The following is a 23,759-nucleotide window of genomic DNA, read 5'->3' on the forward strand; positions in this document are numbered from 1 at the left end:
GATGTCCTTGTTTCTTTTGCTATTTTTAAAAGATTTTTAGATGACCTTATATTGGAAGAAGGCCTATGCACCTGCTTGTAATATTTGGTTTTAATATTTAGTTTGAAACCTTTTTATTGTATTATATTTATGTGTACCTGTTGTCTGTCATTTCTGTAAAACCATTGTTGTAAATGTTCCTTTTTGTACACGGGGCATTTAAAAAGAGACCCTGGTCTGTTCCTTCTGTATCCTAGACGGATACAGAAGTGGCCTGTGTGCGTGGGTACGTAGTAGCAGAAATTACAGGATACAGTAGGCGGGCTATAGAGGATATGCGCATGCTTAAAGTGAATGGCACATCGAGTGGCAAAGAAACATGCAAAATTAGTTTAACATTGTTTAATGTTGTTTAATGCAATCAGATATGACTTTTCTGTTTGGATGCATGGGCTGTCAAGGCCAGAAAGTATTTTTTTGACACTCAGTAGGCATTCCTGCATAACTTCCGGGTTTGATGATGATGTCACACGCATATCCTCTATAGACCGGATACGAGCACTGAACAGTAAATAGAAACCGCCATCTACACATAGAGGTATAACATATCTAGAGGGCGGACTGCCCCGCCCCCAGACAACACTTTCAGCTTTCTGCGCCTAACAGGAACTACACCGGAAGGAGAGCCCGTGTGACCAACAGCCAGTTCCGCAAACATTGGAATCGCTGAACAACCCGGCTCTTATACACACACACACAGGGAGTATGTTGCTATATTTGCAGTATTTCAATACATTTCGCACTGAATAGTCGGTCGATACGCACGTGACGATGTCGGACTCTCCTGACGCGGGCAGCCTGGTGTCTGCGTCCTCTCAGCTCAACTTAATGGAGATCGACGCGGTGAGTGCTGCTGGCAGGGAGCTCACCTCACCTGACACGTACTGTCTGTCAGCTGCCAGTCTATGTCAGTCTGATACACGCTGACATGTTTGACGTTAATCGTGAATATTACATAACAACAATGTTACTCTATCTACACCAGGGGTCTTCAACGTTTTTCAGTCCAAGGAAGGACCCCAGCTGAGAGAGAGAGATGAAGCAGGGACCCCCACTACATTGTTTACAATAGGCTCTATTCACAGCAGCCATATTATGAAGACATTCACAGGTGTTGCCAATGATACTAATGAAGGCTCTGTTCCATTCTGGTCAGGGTGCATGTTGGCTCACAGAGTCAGGGTGCTGATATTGTATTGTGCATGTTGGCTCACTGGAAACACTCTGTTACACCAGTGGGTCTACAGTTGGGGTCCAGGGACCCTCATGGGCTTCCAAATGGCCCCTTACAGGTGTGTAACTCTGAGAGTGTACAAATGGAACCAATCACACAAAGATTTTGAGGACCCCCTATAGTAGCTCCGAGGACCCCCTAGGTGCCCTGGACCCCCTGTTTAACCCCAGCTCTACACATTACATTTTGTTTCCGTCTTGCTATTTTATTGTAGTAGTCTCTTGGGTCTAGGTTCAATATGCCCCAGAACAACCTGCTTACTGTATTTTTACTTTTTAGGCAGGACTAGGTTCAGATTCAAGATTCAAAGACTTTAGTTGTTACATGCTCATGTATGTGTGGTGAAATGTTGGTGGGACAGAGGCAGACCCCACCAGACTGCTAAATGTACTGTCCATGGTAAATACAAGGTAAACACAAGGTTACTATAGAGGATATGCGTGTGACATCATCATCAAACCCGGAAGTTATGCAGGAATGCCTACTGAGTGTCAAAAAAATACTTTCTGGCCTTGACAGCCCATGCATCCAAACAGAAAAGTCATATCTGATTACATTAAACAACATTAAACAATGTTAAACTCACTTTGCATGTTTCTTTGCCACTCGATGTGCCATTCACTTTAAGCATGCGCATATCTTCTATAGTAAATAAGTAATAACGTGTTAACAGTAGAACATCTAAAACTAGCATCAATACACAGTTGGGTAATGATCACCAGACTGCATATAGATTGATTTAGAATTGGAATTCCACCTTTTCCGAGTTTACTACTGCAAAAGGAGGTTATGGTTATATCTAATGTGTTGCAGCCAAAAAAGTAAATCATATTTTCTTAATAATGTACAATATAGAATATGCAGAATATAAATGGATGAATACCTTATAACAGAAGATATAACGGAATAGCCTTTGTTCATGCAGCAGAATGACCTAATTATATATTCTGTTGTAGGAGTAAATATTATGTGAACTATAAATTGGCTTTTACTAGCTGCTATGCTTGTACAAAAAACAGCACAGAAACAGAATTTGTGAAAAGAGATCAAATGATTGTAAAAAGAAAAAAAAAGGTTATAGAAACTGCTCTCCACTGGTGTCCTCTGTATCAGAAGGGGGTACAGTATATTGGTAATATGAATGTTTGCACTACATGTAGCAGTACAGTGGTGAGCCCGTCTGGGAAGCCAGAGGCCCTGGTTGTCCCAGGTTCGATTCCAGGCCAAGCCAGCAATGTGTGGATGTGTATCGCTGAGCGAGACTCTTAACTCCTAATTGCCCCCTGAGCACTGTAGAATTGCTGCTCACTGCTCCTAGTATTTATAGGATGGGTAAATGTGGAAAATACTTGAAAAAAAAATGCAAGGGTCGAAACGTCATATCTGCTGCTTGCCGTAATTAAAAGAATTGAGCATTTAAAAGTGAGTTGCGAGCCCCCATCTTGTTTTTCATGATTCTGTTCTTCAAGTTTGGCTCAGCACCAAGAAACGGAGGATGTGCGTAATTTTTTCTTTAAATGCAGAGGACGAATTTCACATAATAATATACAGTGACAAAAAAAAAACACCCCAAGGAGTGGGGATAATTCTATTCTTCTATTCTACAGATAGTGCTGCAAGTCCATCAAACTGGTGTCAAAATGAGGATTATAGGAAAGCATAACATAAGTGTGCACACTTATGTTATGCTATATGCAGATTCCGTATAGATCAACATAGAAGAGAAGAGAGTCTTGATCTTTTACCTTCTACACAGTAAAATCCTCAGTATTAATTAAACCCTGAGAGTCTACAAACATTGTGTATGCTCTATTTTACAGTGTAATCATAAGTTCTGTGCCAACTGCTTTTCTCCTCAGATTGATGACAAGGAGTTTGACATTCCCCAAGTGGACACACCTCCCACCTTGGAGAGCATCCTTAATGAGGTGTGGTAACCTTCCTTCACTCAATACAGCATTGGTTCTCAACTTTTTTCAGTCCGCGACCCCCTCAATGACTTGCAGTAACCTACCGTACTCACAGGCATTTCACCAGGGGGAGCCCTACTGATTTTAAGCCCTACAAATTCTCCACCAATCTGGGAAAAACATCATTCCTTTACTCAGCAGCAGTTCAATGGAATGATTTGCCTTCCAGCCTCAAATTGACTGGTTCTTTTGACAATTTTAAAATGGCATTAAAGAGATGGTTGGCCATTAACATGATGTAACTTTTAAACAAAAACATTTAGATGTTTTTAAAAGTAAAAAAGAGAGATGGTCCTAGTTTTTGTTTAGTTGATGTTTAGTCTTCTGTTTGTCCTTTTAGAATTTGTAAGTTTTATTTGGCTTTGTTTTATGTTTTTTATGTTATTATATTGTATTGTATTGTTGCTCCCTATGTCCCCTTTCCCAAAGGACCACAATTGAAACAAGCCTACGGGCTTTCTTGTGTTTTTTATCCTTTTGAATTTTAATATTCAATAAACTAATCAATCAAAAAAAAAAAACGTCACTATTTAGAGCATCTTCTATGAGGTGCATTAACTTAGCTTCACTCTGTAGCATCCTCAATGAGTTGCAGTAATCTACCTTCACTCTGAATCTGTTTTTGTTTTTTTATTTAGAGTAGCCAATTATTTTTTACCCCCTTTTTTCCCGCAATTTAGTCGTTAGGCCAATTTATTCCTCTCCACACACATTTCTTTGTTGTCACTGATGGTGTATACTACTGACTCACCTGCCAGTGAGGAGCCCCCACCAGGAGGACGTAGAGCCCTGTGGCGTTGGGCAGGGACTTTACCACTGCGCCACCCGAGCGCCTTCACTCTGAATTTCAATATATCTCTCCATAACTGCTCTCACCAAACCACAATTCTTCCATCCTTCGTCAAGTGTCCAGCTTGGACAGTATCAATAATCGTTTTCAATTCTAATAACTGGTTTTGGCTGCAAATGAGTGAAATGGACTGGTGAGATTTAGAATGAATTTGCTAGAGTCTGTGTTTATTTTGTTGTGTTGTGTGTGTCTCTGCAGCCGGAGGATGAGGAGGAGCCATTTGTCCTGGAGGACACCTGCCTCCTCAACACAGAGAACATAGATGCCCACTCATGTGAAACCTCCTCTCTGGCCAGCTCTGACAGCGGAGACCCAGCGCACCTAAAACGGTATGGGCACGCACACGGGCACACACACCTGGTGTACATTGACAAGCAGACAAAAATGTATGCACTAGGACCCTACTCCCACTAACACACTACAGAATATTGAAATAGCCAATCTACAAGCTCACAACACATTGCATGGCGATAGCTTTGTGAGATTATTGATCTGCTATTTTTGATATTTTGGAAAACAATGTTTATAGACAACTAGGATAACGCACAAGATGGTCAGAGTGCAGTGGCATTATACTGTATGTACATTCTGGACAGAATAAATGAAAGTGCGAATATAGTTTATATAGTTTAGTTAATATAGTACTGCATTTTCCATTTCTGAAGTTAATTCAGTAGGCTGTCTAGAAGACTACAACCTAGCTATCCTGTGCATCTCGATGAGAGCTGAATATCTCCTAGAGTTGTGTGTGTGAGAACGAGACATGTATACGCAGTAGTGGCAACACAATGTGAAAGTAACGTTGATTTTAGGGTCGGTCACAAAGAAAAGTAATTGGGGAAAAAAACGTATATTTGTCATAGAAAATGGAAATCTGTTTTGACTGGGAACTCTGCTATAGTTGCAGAAGAGTGTGTGTGTGTGTGTGTGTGTGTGTGTGTGTGTGTGTGTGTGTGTGTGTGTGTGTGTGTGTGTGTGTGTGTGTGTGTGTGTGTGTGTGTGTGTGTGTGTGTTTGTGAGTGGGATAGAATGAGATGTGAATTTGCACTAGCAACAAAATGTGTTGAACTGTGAAAGTAAAGTCACAAAAAATAGTTTTTGAAAACCTTACATTTCTCATGGAAACAGGAAATCTGTTTTGATTGGGAACTACAGCTTGCATGGTTATACATTACAGTGCAGAATTGTCCTTGTGTGTGTAGGAGGAAGAGGACGGTGGAAATGAATACGACAGTCCATGGTTCTGTTCTGAGACACAGCCTGTTGAAGGGAATATCAGCTCAGATCGTTTCTGCTGCTGTAAGACTCACTCACTCACTCACTCACTCACTCACTCACTCACTCACTCACTCACTCACTCACTCACTCACTCACGAGCTCTGAATGGCTGAAGTATTCTTATCTATTCATTCATAGGATGAATAGCATTGTTCACCTTGTGCCAATTAACCAACATACCTGCCTAACAATAATATTGTTAGTCAGGTGCACTGAATATACGTTTAATTATTTCTCCCTTTGATATTATTAAAGGAGACATCCGGTCATTTTAAGTGTTATGTTTGATGTGTGTCAAATCACTTACCAACGTAGGAATGAAAATCGCGTGACTCCACAGATCCCCCTATCGACCCCCACCGTTGTCATGATAGTAGGATGCTGGATAGCCCAAATTCGCCTATTTTAACAAATGCAAAGTCTGTTTTTTTGCTTCTAGTACTCATTGTTGAGTCCCATGATAATGTAACAGGCGCTAAAACTCCGAGAAGCTAACGGCTAATAACAGAACGAGCTAATGCTGGGGCTGCTTATCTCTCTGCATGGCAGCCCCAGGTTGCCAGGTCGGGAGAGAAACCAGCAACCAGCATTAGTTCGTTCTGTTATTAGCCGTTAGCTTGTCGGGAGTTTTAGCGCCTGTTACGTTATCATGGGACTCCACAATGAGTACTAGGAGAAAAAAACAGACTTTACATTTGTTAAAATAGGCGAATTGCTGCTATCCTATATACTCCTATAATGACAACGGTGGGGGTCGATAGGGGGATCTGTGGAGTCACGCGATTTTCATTTCTACGTTGGTAAGTGATTTGACACACATCAAACATAACACTTAAAATGACCGGATGTCTCCTTTAAAAGGAGAAATAATTAAACGTATATTCAGTGCACCTGACTTTCCAAAATTAAGTTAGCAAGCCAATTTACAGAATGATTGGGTAATCTGAAAGGTGATCACCGATCACTAGCCGATTTATGATCCGTAACCCCCCACTTAGTTGTGATTATATAGGAAACTACCATTACCCTGAATACTTTAATGTAATGTAATCAATGTGCGTATCTTCCTCAGGACAAGGTGGATGCTGGACTGCCAACTGCCATAGTAAGTATGAAGTTTCTCTGGTAAGCAGTTAAATATGACCACTTCTATTGACGGAATTGCAGGAGCTGTAGAGACCTCTCAATCATCTGCTGTTCTATACTAGAATATGGTTTAGTGTGAGTGGCCATGTGTGTCTGTCTAGCTAGCGTTCTACATAATATTGTTGCTGTCGGGCAGAAATCTTGTATCTCCATATTGATTTTTTCTCGTATAGCTTGTGGATTAGCTATATTTGCCACTTTAGCAAAATGTTGAAAGTGAAAGTTAATGTAAAATGGTGTGTTTACAATAGAGCCTTTATCCAAAGCATTTAACAATGTGTATTACATTCACTCATTGTCTCGCCCCCTAGTGGGGGGTGGAGACGTAGAGATGCAAAACTGAGAGACATAGGGATATATACTGTAGCTCTCTGGAACTTCTAGCAATGTCTCCTCCAACCTGTGCTGTGTCTCTCTGTGTTCAGACAGTGTCTGGTGTGATCGCTGTAGGAACGTCACATGGGCTGGCTCTAGTGTTTGGTGAGTTGCACTTGAACCGCGCGCGCGCGCACACACACACACACACACACACACACACACACACACACACACACACACACACACACACACACACACACACACACGTGTTTCATATGGGTTTTTAATTATTACTACTGTATTATAGTTTTATTCATGCAGTTTTTAGCTTGTATTTTCATCTCCAGATGAGGGTATTGTATTGTGGCTGTGTTTTGTTTGTGATCTACTGCACAAATGAATTGAACGTGGAAGCTGAGCGCCACTACTGGTGTGAATCTCAAAAAACACTCATAGGAACCAGAATATGTGGTCATGTCTCTCAGAATCCTCCCAGGTTGAGGTAATATCACAGTAGTTGCAAACTCATTCCCTATGCAAATGTCACATTTCCAGCTCTGAGTCTGCCTCCTTGTTTGTATTTTAGCTTCTGTGGACCCTTTCATTGTCATCTAGACTCTAGAATCAGACCTTATAGGAATAACAATATGGGAATATTTCTCAGGGGTCCAACTTCCCTTTTCAAATGTCAAGTGATAAGAAATGTTTTAGCAGCTTTAGCACGTCAAACTTAATATTTTGTCACTCTACACAAAACATGGGTGTAACACACAGTCATAGGGGAATGAATACGTGAAAAAAGGAATAGATGCATGAACTCATTTATTGATCCTTTTGAGAAGTGTGTGTTGTGTGTACAGCCATGAAATGGTCAACATTTTTACTTTTTGCTATTAAATGTCATGACAAGTGGTAACACTTGTTAGCTTCTGATTTGTACTGTTACACACTTACACACAGAAAGTGATCAACCCCAAGCGCTCCATCTTAAATAGTGTATTATGGTACATACATGTTATTACAGTGCATTTATAAATGTGCTTTTCAATTAACAGTTGTCAAACTCTTCCATGAAACTTTTTAACAGATTTGCCATTTATTGATTGAGTTTCCTATACGGTACATACAGCATACCATTTTTTATATTTTGTATTTTTGTTGTAATTTTCTCCCCAATTTAGTCATTGCCAATTCCGCCCATACGTATAGTCCACGTCATTTTAACCCCTACTATTTGGCCCACGGTGGTGGGGATACTACCCCTGCACCACCCAGATACCCCTATCCTATTTGTTTAATAGCTATACCCGCCGTCACTATAGCCGCCGCCAAAGCCTTGGTCGCCGCCTCCAAAGCCTTGGTCGCCGCCGCCAAAGCCTTGGTCGCCGCCGCCAAAGCCGGGGTTTTCTCCGCCAAAGCCGGGGTTGCCGCCACCAAAGCCGGGGTTTCCGCCGCCAAAGCCAGGGTTTCCTCCGCCATAGCCGGGATAGCTGTCATTGAGTTCTACCCTCACTACAGCTTCATGTGAGTCTGACATGGTGGCGCTTATCTTAACATTGCCCTCATAATTGATGGAGGAGCCATCTGCCTTTCCTCTGGCAAACTTGTCTTCCGTGCCATTATACATGATATCATAAAGGTTGTAATCACATTCATTGCCTCTCTCAAAGATCCCCACTGCAAACCAATTGGAGTAGAGGTTGCGATCGTAGGGCACAGAGAACATGACAGCCAGGACGTGAGTGTAGTCATTCATGGCGGGGTTGATCAGGTCATAGGTGAAGACACCCACGGCTCCTGTGGCCGCGCCTGTCGTCTTGTTGAAAAACGCGGTCCCCTCAGAGCAGGGATCCACCGTTGGTGGCAAAGGCACCTCACAGCAGCCGCTCTCTGTGAACACCCTGAGGGAACACACGTTACACACATTATTGATTTTGTTTTCAAAGAATATTGTTTCCCAAAGAATATTGCCTAAAGCTCTTATTTCTTGTTCTACTGTGAATGAACAAGCTGACCTTCCCTAGAAAGCAGGAAATGATTCACTGCCACAGGACCGAGCAAAGTCATTGAGGATGCATTGTGAAATGTAAAAGAAAAAAAAGAGTCCCAGACTTTTCATTAGCTTGACATTTTTGGAGAAATACACAGTAAAAGTCTGAGTGTTAATTCAACTCTGAGGGGTCCTTTTTTACACTCTATTAATTAATACTCAGGATTTTGCTGTGTATATAGAATTAAAGATATAAAAAGATATAAAAAAAATCTTACCTTGGGTTGGCAAGGGTGAGTTGTGAGCTGTTGTTAATCTCTATAGAACAGGAGCGATGAACCATTTTCACGGCAGTAGTGCACAAACTGCAGGTTAAGTGTCAGGCTGTTGAGAATAGGGTTTGAGTCAGTTTACTATTCATTCAGACTTTAGAATGTAAATTGAATGTGCCATCCATGTATTAATAATAGGTCATAGGTCCATCGATAGATTACTAATCGGTAGATAGATCAAGTATTTATTTGAACTTAGTTTAAACGATTTCACAGTACAGTACAGACGGATGTAGAGTAAGTCAGCGGATAGAATATTCCGGAAGCATTTGCAACAACAATTGATCCGCAGCTATTTTTCCACTCGCCTCTAAAATGACGGCCTTGGCCGGTGGACAACTCATTTTACATAGGTTATTCACTTTTGCAAATAAGTATTGTGTTATAACGGTGATCATTTAAACATTTTACTTGGTAATAATGATTGGACTTAAACATGAAATTCACCCCCCCCCCCCACTTCCAGCACGGAAAAACAGCAGAACTCTTTATTTGTTGAGGAAATGTAGTTATTCCATAATTTTGTTCAATAGTCAGTATAGACAAGGATATTTTTTGAATGGAAGGCCATTTACCACCTTGTTGCGTAATGGTATCTGTCTGTACTGTATCATAACAATGGTACATAAATCCATATGATGTATTCATGTATTTTTATTACCACAACATTATCAATATAAAAGTACTCACCTTTTTTCGGATACGAAGGTCTTGGTCCAGGCACTCTGCAGAGAGTTCTGAATCCCAAATGAGTTGATGTTTTTTAGAGCTGCCTGGACTGTGGTTCGATTTCCAAGCTGGTGTTCCAAGCTGATGTGGTGGTCAAGTCACCTTGAGCAGGCGTACCTGTGTTTTATTTGCTCAGTTAATCAAACTCTCCTTATCTCCATGCAGCTATGAACATTCTTCTCGGGCAAGACCTCACACCTGCATCACCAAAGCAAATACATTAGACTGCATGTAAATCTCAAAACCTCGCCCCCCCCCCCTGTGATCACACCCACTGTACAGTAGCGTTATTTGATCACGCCAGTGATTGGACCAGACTGATTGCATCCTGGTTGGCTTTTGTTCTGACCTATCTAAAAATTGAATCCCGTTTATTTATACAAGGAGTGACAGGGCCAGACCACATTTTTAGGTGTGCCCTGTTCGTAAGCAAAATACACATCGAAATACTGATCTATCCGTGTAAATAAAATAAAAAAGGTGTGATTACCATGAAATAATGAATGACCAATCTCTTAGTTTTATGGAAAGTTTTGGACTTTGGTGATATACAGGCTGCAGGTTTTTTTTATGTCCAGTCTTGCACATGAATAACTTAATGACTCAACGATACATTAAGCATGATACAGTATATGTGATACAACTGGGCTATTCAACTAAATTCTTAAGGGGGTCAGATTTGAAAAAATATTATTTACCAGGTTTAGGTTAATTGCATCAGTACAAACAATAGAAAAAAGAAAAAGAATAAGCACTCTCACACTGTAGGGCTTCAATATAAAAGATGCTTGATTGCACCAAAAGTTGCTGTGACGTTTCGAGCCAAACACTCTTCATCAGACTCAAGACTTTTTTTCAATGCCAAACAATGTAATTGTTGGGGTGCCGATAGCTGAGCGCTTATGGATATATGGATTTATGGACTGCATATAGAATCGGCATATTCTCTTAGAAGACTCACATTTATCTTAACCGCAACAAGTGTTTGTTTTTATCGCATTCATTCATGTGAGACAAACTTACTTGACGTGACGTGTATGCTGATCCATGTTTGGGAATCGTAGCGCAAATTATTCTCTGTCAAAAGCAATTCATAGACTACAGACTTGTTCTTCTCTAAAATCAAGTGATGCCTGCATGTTGACCAGTTAGGCCAGCATCAGTAGTATATACAGTTAACTGGGGTTACCTAGAAGCCTAGAAACAAAGTTTACATCAGTAGAGAACTCATCCCTAACAAACTACAACACCTCTGTGAGGGATTGAAGTCAGCAAATCTTATTGCAAAGTTTGTGTTTCGTTTATCAAAATGTGTTATATGACAGGAGTGAAGCGTGCAGATTATTGATATAGTTGCACAGTGTTGGAAGAAGACATTGTTTCTGTCATGTCAATAACTGTTTTATCATTTCCCTGTAGCACAAAATGAACCCCTCGTAAATGCATGAGGATGGAACTCATACTGTACTGTATAGTCAAGTAACATACCTCTGCTAAAGCAGGCACATCAGATTTCCACAAATGTATTTTCCTTCCTCTCCATTTTCAGCTTCCGCTTCTCTTTTTTTCATAGTTGACATTTACATTCAGCCAAATGTTAACCTGTGCTTCTGTAAACAGCAGTGATAAATAGAAATGTACTAAAATTGTTTGCGAAATTAAGCTAGTGACTGAGGCAGAAATGTAGACTAGTGTTATGATGCCAGAATGCAGTCAAATGCTAGCAGCTTGATTTTGCAGAATACTGCAGAATACTGAATAAGAGCACATTTTCTTGTTAAACACTAGACTTGTATTTGTTTCCCACACTTTTTTATTCATAAAAATATAGATATATTTATGTTCAGAATTGATCAAAGGGCCAATTTCAATTGTCATATGGGATGGATCTGGCCCATGGGCCACCAGTTGAATAGGACAGATTTAACCCCTATATAGTTTATTGTATGATGAATAGCTAAAATAGCCGATCTACAAGCTCAGGACGCGTCACATTGTGAGCTTGTAGATCGGCTATTTTTGACGTTTTTGAACATTTTGACCCTGCGCTGTGATTGGCCACCATTGTACCCCCCTAACCCTGCACCGTGATTGGCCACCATTGTACACTGGTTGACTCTATTCAGGACTGTGATTGGCTAGTGAAACACATGACACATGTGCAGTCCTATAAATAGGACTGTGCACTTAAAAAAAACACATTTATGTTTTTTTTTAAGTGAATCACCCACTGTGATGACCACTGTGACCACACCGCCCACTTCACACTGGGTGTGATTTTTTTTTAAAGTATTCACCTATAATGAGTCTGACATGCCCAAAATATAGACGCCAGGCAGCTTGAAAGTGGTTAATACTATTGTAAACTAAACATGCTGGTCCTGTTGTACAATGACTATGTTCTGTGACATCAATTGGATTATCATTGTTTGGCTTCTGAGCACTTGCTTTGAGGCCAAACATCACGTTGATAGGATTGCTTACATTCTGGCAATCTTGAGACACATAAAGACTATTGACAGACTGTGACCTCTCTGTTCCCCTGTTTATTGACATTTCTATGTTAAAGGAGAATTTAATCATAAAACAGCTGAGTCATTGATTAAGTTTTGCAACTGTAAACAGATGTACACTAATTAATTTGATTTGAGTATTAGTCCATAAAGTGATGTTGTCTGGAGGGCACCTTCCATTTATTGGTTAAATGCAGCTCTGTGAAATTATACAAAATGACAACTTGCTTGGCCTAAAAGCCTCAGAGAGGAATACTGTTGGAGAATACATTACAAGTGAATGGTGCAATTGCATTTAGGGCACGTGCAACTCCACTTTAGTTCGATAAACGGTGAATAATACATAATGTGTACTATGCGTACATGGAGAAAGAAAACCAAAAGGGCATGGGTTCACAACATTCTTCAAAGAGGAGAAGTCCTTGAACATATTGCAAAGATGAAACATCTTTGAAACATATTTTCTAATGCTCTTTGAGCATATTTTCTACCAGCAACAAAGTGTACTTATTGAATTAAACAGCACATCACACATCAGTGGCTACTTTTCAACTTTTCTTATTCTTATTAGTCATATTCTTATTAATAAAAAATAATGATCAATAACAGCTAAATCAAGTGCATTATAAATGGTTTATCCGCTACGCCAGCGGTCCAGGCCTATTATTGTTTTTAACCTCAATGATGAGGCTCTCATCAATGTCTCCTGACATATTCAACGTGAGTGCTGTGTTGAACATCACAAGCTACGCACAATAATAGCACAGGGCTCTTCAACATTTTTCAGCCCAAGGACCCTTTAGCTGAGACAGATGAAGCAGGGGACCCCCACTACATGTTCTATAAAATTATGTTGCAGATTAAAACTTTTTTTTCATAGATTTCATATATAGCTTCATAGACTTGCTTGACAGCACTGTCATCAATGCATGTTGGATTCATCTTAATGTGTATTTTCATCCATTTAACCACCATCAATTCCTAGTAAACTTTCTCTGCTCTTTTTCCCTCTTCAGCACCAATATTTTCGGCTTAAGTTCTTTTCAGAATAGGAATGCTAGGGTTCAAGTGGTTAATGTAATACATAAAAAAAATCCTATCACACAAAGATTTGGCAGCCCCCCTGTAGTAACTCTTGAGGACCCCCTAGGGGTCCCGGACCCCCTGTTGAAGACCCCTGTTTTAATTAGCAGGAAAATGCTGCGCTGGGATTAAGCTCAGGTTTCTGTAGGCACGTGGCACTATCGCTTTCTGCTGCTTCGAGATAGCAAAATACACCAACTATGTGCCTGACCACACCTTATTTTAAGACCAACATATGGTTGCACAGATGGGTGCAAGTATAGTGTATTTGTTACTTCTACAAAGTGTGCATTAAAATGACAACCGCATCGGTTAGAGACTAGCAATGAAACTTGCACTGTGCTGTGCACCAGCTTTGCGCCATACAGGTCCTTCAAGAATTTGAAATCAAATGGTTGAATTATTACACCATATGTCAAAATAAAGACACTCTCTCATTATGCTGTATAATTATATGGCAGCCCTAGTCAAAAGGGCTAATAGTTTTGCTTATTGTAATCATGATTCTTTGTCATGATTATTAGTAATGATGATTTTTGGTGGAGAAAGATAGATCTTTCTTCCCAGATATTTCTTTTTGAAGCATTTTTTGTGATTCTCTTGTTTATTGTGCTTTTTGGTGTTATGTATCTGGATAAGAATATACTCTGTGATTTTATTTTATTTTATTGAGAAATGGGTTGTTCAATGTTCTGATTATTAACCCCTTTGTAATGGTGAGGAGGAGACATGGGCAAAGTGCAACAGCTGACCAAATAAGATGACATCATTGTAAAACAATAGTGAATAAGCGGCCCAACTAATAACAAAATACAGATCAGATGCCTGAAGTTCCCCTGTTTTATTTCTTTGTCTCTGTACTACCTATTTAAACAGATGCAATTATGTACTGTATGCTCGGATGCTGGGTTTGATGTCTACTTGATATCCTAGTTACGTCACTCAGTGCTAGTTAGGAGTTGGTTGGGTACAGCAGGGTTAATAGTCCATGAGCCAGACAAGATTTCATTATCGAAAGAGTGGACAAAACCATACCTATATTAAATTGTTCATAGGGTCAATACGAGTAAATAAATATATGATAACCTCTCCACAGGAGCAGCTTTTTCATGGTTATCACACATTTTGTTATTTTCCCCATACGTGCATGACAGGTGAAAAAATGACAACATTTAAAAAAGAGTTATCATAATGAAACTTCCTGAGTTGATTACTTACATGAAGACAATGATTTATCGTATTACAAGTTTTCTGAAATTGTATATTTAAATATGCAAATTAGGCATTTAGTCCATGAGCCAGAGCCCCAAAATTGAGCCAGATATTGAATATTCCCTCGTTAAAAACCTTTGACTCCAACATCTTAACAAAATTAAATAAGTGTGTTGACTCTGGCTTTGTCCAATGTACCAATGTTGATTCTGGAAAGTTATGCAAATTTGGGCATATTTTCCTAATGCCTAATTTGCATATTTAAATATACAATTTCAGAAAACTTGTAATACGATAAATCATTGTCTTCATGTAAATAATCAACTCAGGAAGTTTCATTATGATAACTCTTTTTAAAATTTTGTCATGTTTTCACCTGTCATGTACGTATGGAGAAAATAACAAAATGTGTGATAACCATGAAAAAGCTGCTCCTGTGGAGAGGTTATCATATATTTATTTACTCGTACTGACCCTATGAACAATTTAATATAGGTTTGGTTTTGCCCACTCTTTCGATAATCATTGCTCAATTCTGGGGCTCTGGCTCATGGACTATAATGACGTTTACACTGATCTTGGACTTTGTAAGTTGCTCTGGATAAGAGACTTGTAATTGTAAATTGTAGAAGTGAAATTATTTACAGAAAGCAATGGGTTGTTCACTGCTTTCTTTCACCTCAGCTGACCTCACAAATTTCAACACACATTCACAAAAGGCATTAACTTTATATTTTAACAGACAAAATATTTACAAAATTCATTTTAATGTGAGTCTATGCTTTAAAACTCATTGTCAAAGTATTGACATCCAACTGACAAAATGACAATGCGTTGCGAAGTGCTTGATCTACGTATATCTTGCATGTTATACTCTGCTCACGTAGTAGTGCACCTATTAATGAGAACCCGGCCCCAGTGTGTCCCACCCTGTATAAATAAAGAATGAATCAATGAATGTCTGTGTTTTCAGACATGAATAGCAGTCTACTGTACATACAGTATCTGTGACCCAGCACAACCTGCATTGAGCTATATTACTGTAGGTCACAGGAGAGGCGTGACACATTACAACTTTAGTTCAAATAGTAACGTATGATGTAAGAGAATGCGGCCCTGCTATTTTGCTACCTTCTGTAGAAAGCACTGTGTTTCAATGATGCTGGTTAAATAATGTATATGTTTAAGAGGAGAAATTGTCACTGCGAGGAAACGTCCTACTTTACGTCAAAATTGTGGCTGAGAACTATACCATACATATAAGGTTAAAATAACACATTAGTATTTTGACAATTTTGGATGATGCAAGACCAAAATGTTCTGATTTAACTTAACCACTTTCAACCTGGTTTTGGCATGGTCCGGTATTTTTGCTAATTTATAAATGGGGTTAAGCTGCTTGTAAGGGAAATGTGGCTGCCAGCATGATCAATGAGTGAGAGTAAGTAAGTACCTAAGTACTGTAGGTTGGAGTGGCTTATTGGTTGGTATCGGCTGAGAACAAGGGTGTCTATCCCCTTTTCAATGCGCTAGACTCCTGGGAGATGGAATGCTGAGGTGGAGTGCGACACCTACCATCAGCTCCCAGCATTTTCTGCATGACTTAGTCATTGAGCACAGATAAGGATCCACTGAGCTACCTGTACAGAGTGAGAGTGAGAGTAATTTGATGTAATAGGGCAAAACATTTCCCACCTTACTGACATTATTACATTACAATTTCACCCAAATGTCCCAGGGGACAAATATAGCAACAATGTCCACAGTGTTTCAGGTTGAATACTGATGGAAGTTTTCATGCATTGTTTGATGGTGCTTCCGTTGAAGATTTGTAGTGTTGATACAGTGTCTTTTTATACTGCTATCCAAATGATGCCTGTGCAGGAAAAGGTACTGTATGGACTTTCCTGTTGGAGGGTTATGCATGCTTAAAGCCATGTTGACGTTTGGTAGAATCTTGGGTTGTAGGCTATAGCTACTGTACCTGGAGTGGCCATGATATACTTTAAGTTCAATATTGTCAGCTGCTTACATCTCATCCTTCTGTGCTTCATGAGTGGCTCCGGAAGAGTGATTCAATTCACTCTCATTGTCTTATATGGGCTGCTAGGCGATATGGCAAAAACAAATATTACAATATTTTGGACCAAACACGTACGTCATTAATATGGATATTGTGGCGATGACTATTGGTGCTTTCACAAAATGTTTACACAATGAGATTGTTTCATAAATAATCATCAGTAGTGCCTACAATAACTTAAGTGGGTAAAGGCAAATATTAGAACAGCTAGAACAGTCATGCTAGTTCAAAAATTACATCACTTTACCGTAATGTAGCTTTTAATACCAGCACTTGTCTTAGGACATATCACAATATTACAATATCTAGAGTTATATCACTATATTGATATAATATTGATATATTGCCCAGCCCTACTGTAGCTAAAAGTGTGATTTTGATACCAGTTTCTCCCAAACGATGAGAGAGAATGGAATTGCTACTCCGGGTTCCTTCATCACAGAGCAGATGATCAACAATATTTAGACCTAACCGCTTGAGATTAGAGATTAGTTGTAGACAGGAAAAAGAGGTCCATGTACAGTTGTAACTCAAGTCTGTTTCTCTTAAGAATAAAGGGTTCATAACATAAGTGGTTAATGTACAGGCAGTTTTACAACCCAAGGATCTACCAAAGCTCTAATTAATGTGCTGATCTGTGCTTTTCATTTTGGGTTGTGGTCAACTGGCTGGCTGTTGACATCCTCAGTGTTGACACCTTGGTTTTCACCTGTCTGTTCTGGTGCATGCTTTGTTATTATTTTGATTTCATCTTTTCCAAATGGAGTTATTTTTTTTAAACTTTATTTTCTTTCTTACAGTTTCTGCCTGTTCTTGTTTTTTATTTGGTACAATTGTGTGTGTGTGTGTGTGTGTGTGTGTGTGTGTGTGTGTGTGCGTGTGCGTGTGTGCGGCTTTCTTCTCTGTATTCATCATTAGGTTTGCCTGAATCATTTCACCTTTATGAATTTGATGAAAACATGTTTAAAGTTAAACACATTATATAACATAAGTTTCTGAAGCATACTGTATCTGTTTGGTCCCTGCCTCTGTCTGCCCCCTCCTTATTCATGTTTTAATTGCTTATCTATGTTTGTTTGAGTGCTGCTAACCTTCTTGTCTTTAATCACCAGATGTCAACCAGGCTCTGCGGCTCTGTCTGGGTACCACGGCGACGGGGGCGGAGTTTGGAGCTGTGTCTGCCCTCAGCATTAACCATGACTGCTCACGACTGCTGTGTGGCTTCGCTAAAGGACAGGTACACGCAAGCATGCATGCACGCACACACACTCACACTTAATGTTGATTTCCACTAGTTGAATTCCATCCCCAACTAACCATACAGTACATAACCTTAGTCGTAACACAAATTTTAATCTATAGATGGTGTAAGTGATTTTGTTTTTGTTAAAATAAGTGTTAAATAGCTCTATATTCTGATAGTAATCATTGCTATAGTGTGTTTGTTCGGTAACAGGGGTCATCCCTTCTCTCTCTTTAACGCTCTTTAACGTTTTTACAAAAAAACCTTTAAACCAAAACATTTCATATCAATTACACCACCTTTTATATAGCTAGGACACCAACCCTAAAGGTCTAATCACAGCTTCCGGACCAATTCATGTACTCAAGTACTGTGCTTAAGTACGGTACACTTCTGAGGATTTTTTACTTTACTGGAGTGTTTCCAATTTTCAATACTTTTACTTCTACTCTGTACCACTACTACTACCACTACTGTACATCTCAGAGGCAAATGTTGTACTTTGTACTCCACTACAAATATTTAAAGACTTTAGTTACTAGTTTCTTTGTAGATAGTGAATATTATTACAAAACATCCATTAACCAGCTTCAGCCCTATGCATACCTAAGCTATTTGAAAATAGCCGATCTACAAGCTCACAAGGTGTTGTAAGCTTGTATATCTGCTATTTTCAAAGCATTTTTGTACATTTGTATAAAACATTTGAACTTTTACTAATGTAAAAAAAATGAGTACTTCTTCCACCACTGGTCAGGTGTCAGTGAACCACACTGAGTGCCTCAGTTGTACAGCAGTGATGTGCAGCTTCCTTTTAGATTATCAAGTTGAAGACCGTGGCGTTTAAACATGATGAATGTTGCTCTGTTTTACCTGTAAGTCATCCAAAACATTACTGCCCCTCTGTCCATGGTGTTTTGATTGGTTAGATTACCATGTGGGATCTAGCCAATGGGAAACTCCTCCGAACTATCACTGATGCCCATCCCCCAGGAACAGCTGTTCTACATGTCAAGGTAACGCACACGCACACAACGCACACGCACACGCACACGCACACGCACACACACACACACACACACACACACACACACACACACACACACACACACACACACACACACACACACACACACAAAAAGATGCACACTCATACATATAAGTACAGGGTAAAATGTTGCGCCCTTCTTTATCCTTTTTTCAGGGTTGACTGCAGTTGCGGTAGTCTCAAAAACGGAAAACTGGCAGAAAAAGACTCACTCTCTACATAAACTTTTAAGGAAGACTCCTTAGACAGAGGACTCCTTAGCCCTAACCCAAAAAATGTCTCCGTCTAAGGAAAAGCTACAAAAAAACGTATTTTCTATCAATTACACACCCCATAAAGCCTTGAATTCATGGTGATTTTTTTGTCAGTGGAATCACTTCACCGTTCATCAAATTATTGGCTCAGGAATGCGACAAAAGTTTCATGGGATGTGTAACTGATAGAAAATAAGTCATCTTTTGGGTGAACAACTCCGTTAGAATGTGGATTTAATTTAAATGGGATGAATATCTGTCAACCCTATCCCCTTACACTCTTGTAATTGTCTCTTTTCCTTTCGTCTCTCTCCTATCTTCTCACAGTTCACAGATGACCCAACTCTAGCAGTGTGCAATGACAGTGGAGGATCAGTGTTTGAGCTGGCTTTTAGGTAAATTCACATACATTTACTCATCCACTTACTATGGCAGTGGTTCACAAACCTTTTAGCTGAAGACCCAAAAGAGAAATTAGACGTTTGCCCGGGACCCAAACTAGTGAAAATAGCAGATCCACAAGCTCACAACGGGTCGCCTCACGCCACGTTGTGAGCTTGTGGATCTGCTATTTTCACTACTTCTTAACACATCGGGTGCCAGCATTTTTTCATGACAACTTACGTTGGGTGCCAGCATTCTCCCCATTGACTGCGCTTTGCTGTTTAAAGCTTTAGACTCCGCGACAAGCAAATCCACGTTAAAAAAAAGCATCCATTCATGTTGAGCGATGACCCTGGCTACAGCCTGGAACCATAACATTTCACTTGCGAGTTACAACGGGGGGGGATCGCGCATCGCGCATGACCGGTTTTCACCACCGGAAACGGATTCGGAGATATAGGCGTTTTAAAGAAGGAAATAGACAGGAAGCGGATGGGAGCCATGTTTTTGTTTCCGGTGATCTATCTGGCCCTTCCCTCTCAAGATCACTATGGGTACTCCCAGAGCTGCTCCCAGACTGAAATCACGGTTCAGACCGTGAACGCCACCGGAGCGCTACTATGTAAACACACGGTTCAGACCGTGATCGGCACCCGATGTGTTAAACTTTAAAAAATGAATACAAAATGATGGAACTTATTCGATAATGAAATACTTTTGAAATTTGTTTTTAATTGATGGAAAGTTGTGACTTTTTTTGGTTCAACCTTTTTAAAGCTTTTGAAATGAAAGGCTTATGACTGGTGAACTAATTTAGTATGTATTATGTTATACATACGGCAAGGTTCTATGCACTATAGATGTATTTACTGCATCAGTATGCATGAACTTTATTTTTTACTCTGAACCGCTTTGGTTCAGATCAACGCTTTGAGGAAGAAATGAAAAAGCGCTGCGACTTCAAAGGAAGGTCAAAAAGTTGATCATTGCCCACAGCAAGTGTCACAGCCAATGGAGGAGGAGAGGAGATTCATTAAAAAAAACAATACGTGTGTATCATAATATGAATACTGTACGTGTATGGATTATGATCTGTCTGGCTTTCATAGTATAGCGCTCTGTACCAGACTGTACCAGGCAGCGCATATCAACTATTATGAGAAATATATCAACCCATTCATAATGATTTGAACCGAAGAGAAATGTCTATTTCACATAAATATAATGGGCACTAAAGTAGCACATTCTTATCTAGTCTTGTGCAGAATACATAAATTCAAAATGCACCACCAACGTTAACGTTGCAGTGAAATATTATTGGACTCAGAGAACACAGACTATTACACTCAATTTACAATTTACAATTTAGCCATTTAGCAGATGCTCTTAATCCAGAGCGATTTTTACAGTAAGCAAGGAAAACGCAAGGTAATACATCAAATGCATTGAAATAGTAATCTAGGATCAACCAACCAACCAAGTATCATCAGTCTAAGGGATAAATAATCACAAGTGAAAGAATCACATTTAAAATGGTTCCTGTATGATCTCCGCTCACGACTCTTGCGTTTACATAGACCCTAATATTTCATTAATAATCAGAAGGATGGCTCAATCAGAATAAAAATGTGTCATGTAAAGACGCCAATTGGAAGAGACTGATCCGAAGGAATGTTCAATCGGGCTAAGAAGGGTGGTGAAAACATTTCGATTATCTGATCTAAACACTTATTTCAATCATTTCTTTCTGGTTAGAATAACCTCATTAATTCTGCGCATGTTTGCCCCATGTGGGGGTAACGGTGTCAAATTGAATTATGAGAATAATATACTATAGCCACTGCCAGCAGTAGTGTGATCAATAGAAGTGATGTCCTAGCAGCATAATATTAACTACAGCCTGCAGTGAAGTCTATTATAGAGTTCAGTAAACAAAATGAACTGCAATGATGCATTATTTATTACACCCAGAAACAGCATAGGAAATGAATAGGAAAAAAATGCTTTATCTGAGTGTTGTTGTTTTTTTTTAAGCTAGAAACCGTTAAAACACATTTAAGTACCTTAACAAATATAATGTGTTATATTATAAACCCCAGTATAAAATGACTACTTTAAGGACACATTTAAAAGAGATATCCCTATGAAGGAAAACTGTTAACTGTTCATTGAAGTACTGTACATTATACAATGTATATAACAAACTCCCCGCTGCAGTACTGGCTGTGTCCACCAGAGGGAAACCTTAGGCTGTGCTGTACATAGACTACTACCCGACATAGATTGACTCACCTGGAATCAACAGTGTTCTGTAAATTAATGTGTAATTGAAGTGTTTGATCGTAGGCTAGTATACTCTGCATTCAACAGTAGAGTACAGAGAACAGAATAGAACAGCCAGTAGTAGTAGTTGTGAGCTTGTAGATCTGCTCTTTTTTTGCTAAAATTCTCCTCAGAATAGGAATGCTAGGGTTCATGTGGTTAATGGGATGCTTTGGGCTCCTTTAGGGAACAGCGTGGCCTCTAAGGGCTGCTAGCAGAGAATGGCGTCTTTTTTTTGTCTTAGTTTTTTATTTTCCTTGAAAGCGACCTTTATAGATTATATTCAGGGACGGAGCCAGTTATCCGAACTCATCTTGCAGTTTCTTACCTTACTAACTTACTTAATAGTACAACTCCAACTAGGTCAGAAGTGGAACTAAAGCAAAGCTCTCTCCCTCTCTCTCCGCTTTGCTGGAGAAATACCTCATCCAAGGGGAATAATGGAGCGCACCAGATATGCTTAACCCATTTCGACCGGGAAAGTATCTTTTAAGATTTCTTTGGCTATTAAAAAATAGCAGATAAACAAGCTCATAGCGCGGCACCGAGTGCCGCGCTATGAGCTTGTAGATCTGCTATTTTTAGATTTGTGCAATTTGACGATTTGTGCAAATCTTTGAATATATACAGTATAATGAAATATTTTGTTCCAGGGACCTCCAGAAGCAAAAGAAAAATGTAGCTAAAAATGTTTCAAAACATTTTATGTATTCTTTTTTTTTTTTAAACATCTGTTTATTGCAGTTTTGTTTTTTTCACATAGGAATTTTTCAAAACAAATCGACAACAGGATTTGCACAGATAAAGAAAATACAAAAAAACAACATGAAACAAAACAGAGACATACAAAACACCACAACAACATACACAACTTAAATAAACTGAATGACATACAAACAACATGAGGCTGATGACAGTACACATCCAAAGGGCAAAACGAACAGCATCAAGATCTAGTAAAATATAAAGGCATACAACAGGTACCACTCCGGGGGCAACACGACACTATATTCACTCAAGTCATCTCATCTAGCAACCCAATAATAGGTGCCCAGATTTTCTGAAATAGGGGCTCCCTATCAGAAAGAGTGAACCTTATCCTCTCCAGGTGCAACACTCCTCCCAGCTCCCTTAGCCACATATTGATTGTCGGGGGTTTCTCTGATTTCCAGGCCTGTAGAATTAACTTCCTGGCTAACAAGGTAGATAGTGAGATAGCCTGGTTTACATATTTACTGAGGGCCATTCCTGGTTCCACAATTCCAAAAAGAGCTGTCAAAGGGGCAGGGGGAAGTTCCCTTTTATAAGCTTTGGAAAGAAAGTCGAACAGCTGACTCCAGAAATTTTGCAATTTATGGCATGTAATGAATTGGTGAGACAGAGTTCCTTGTTCAATGGAGCACTTCCCACACATGGGAGAAGAATTGGGAAAAATCTTATTCAATTTAGTTGGGGAGAAATGCAGCCTATGAACAATTTTAAATTGGATTAAAGAGTGTCTGACATTAATTGAGCTGCGGTGTATATTATCGATACAATTTTCCCACATGTCGTCCGAAATTTCCATGCCCAACTCCCTTTGCCAATTGTCCCTGTATGAATGTGAAGAAGGGCTAATCAGGGCCTGTAATATGCCATAAAATCGAGAAACGGCACCTTTGCTAAAAGGCTCAATTCTCATCATTTCTTCCAGAACAGGATTATGGGGTTTTTGCTCGTATTGTGGGAAAT

General features: G+C 39.5%; 2 protein-coding genes across 5 annotated transcripts in view; one reads left to right on the forward strand and one right to left on the reverse strand.

Annotated features, from left to right (window-relative positions):
- The first annotated feature begins 676 nt into the window (after positions 1-676).
- The window catches only part of vps8 (VPS8 subunit of CORVET complex), an 87,667-nt gene continuing 64,584 nt past the window's right edge, over positions 677-23,759 (forward strand). For all 3 annotated transcript variants that reach the window (XM_084075339.1, XM_084075340.1, XM_084075341.1), the window contains exons 1-9: positions 677-882; positions 3,133-3,201; positions 4,292-4,422; positions 5,296-5,392; positions 6,444-6,476; positions 6,943-6,997; positions 17,890-18,014; positions 18,950-19,036; positions 19,650-19,717. In XM_084075339.1, the coding sequence (XP_083931465.1) occupies positions 811-882; positions 3,133-3,201; positions 4,292-4,422; positions 5,296-5,392; positions 6,444-6,476; positions 6,943-6,997; positions 17,890-18,014; positions 18,950-19,036; positions 19,650-19,717 (737 nt within the window). In that variant the 5' untranslated portion in view covers positions 677-810. The remainder of the gene's footprint in view (positions 883-3,132; positions 3,202-4,291; positions 4,423-5,295; positions 5,393-6,443; positions 6,477-6,942; positions 6,998-17,889; positions 18,015-18,949; positions 19,037-19,649; positions 19,718-23,759) is intronic.
- On the reverse strand, positions 7,643-10,083 carry LOC311058047 (DELTA-stichotoxin-Hcr4b-like). 2 transcript variants are annotated; one of them, XR_014602024.1, is made up of 4 exons: positions 9,848-10,083; positions 9,104-9,209; positions 7,792-8,736; positions 7,643-7,761 (listed from the first exon to the last, which is right to left on the reverse strand). XR_014602024.1 is itself a non-coding variant. In XM_084075342.1 (3 exons), exons 2-3 carry the CDS (start codon positions 9,166-9,168, stop codon positions 8,130-8,132), a joined length of 672 nt encoding a protein of 223 aa, XP_083931468.1. In that variant the 5' UTR covers positions 9,169-9,209; positions 9,848-10,083; the 3' UTR covers positions 7,643-8,129. The 2 variants fall into 2 exon arrangements, 1 of the variants encoding a protein (XP_083931468.1); XM_084075342.1 differs by having other exon boundaries at positions 7,643-8,736.

The sequence above is a fragment of the Gymnoscopelus microlampas genome, assembly GCF_963454915.1.
Source record: "Gymnoscopelus microlampas genome assembly, chromosome: 13".
NCBI classification, from domain to species: domain Eukaryota; kingdom Metazoa; phylum Chordata; class Actinopteri; order Myctophiformes; family Myctophidae; genus Gymnoscopelus; species Gymnoscopelus microlampas.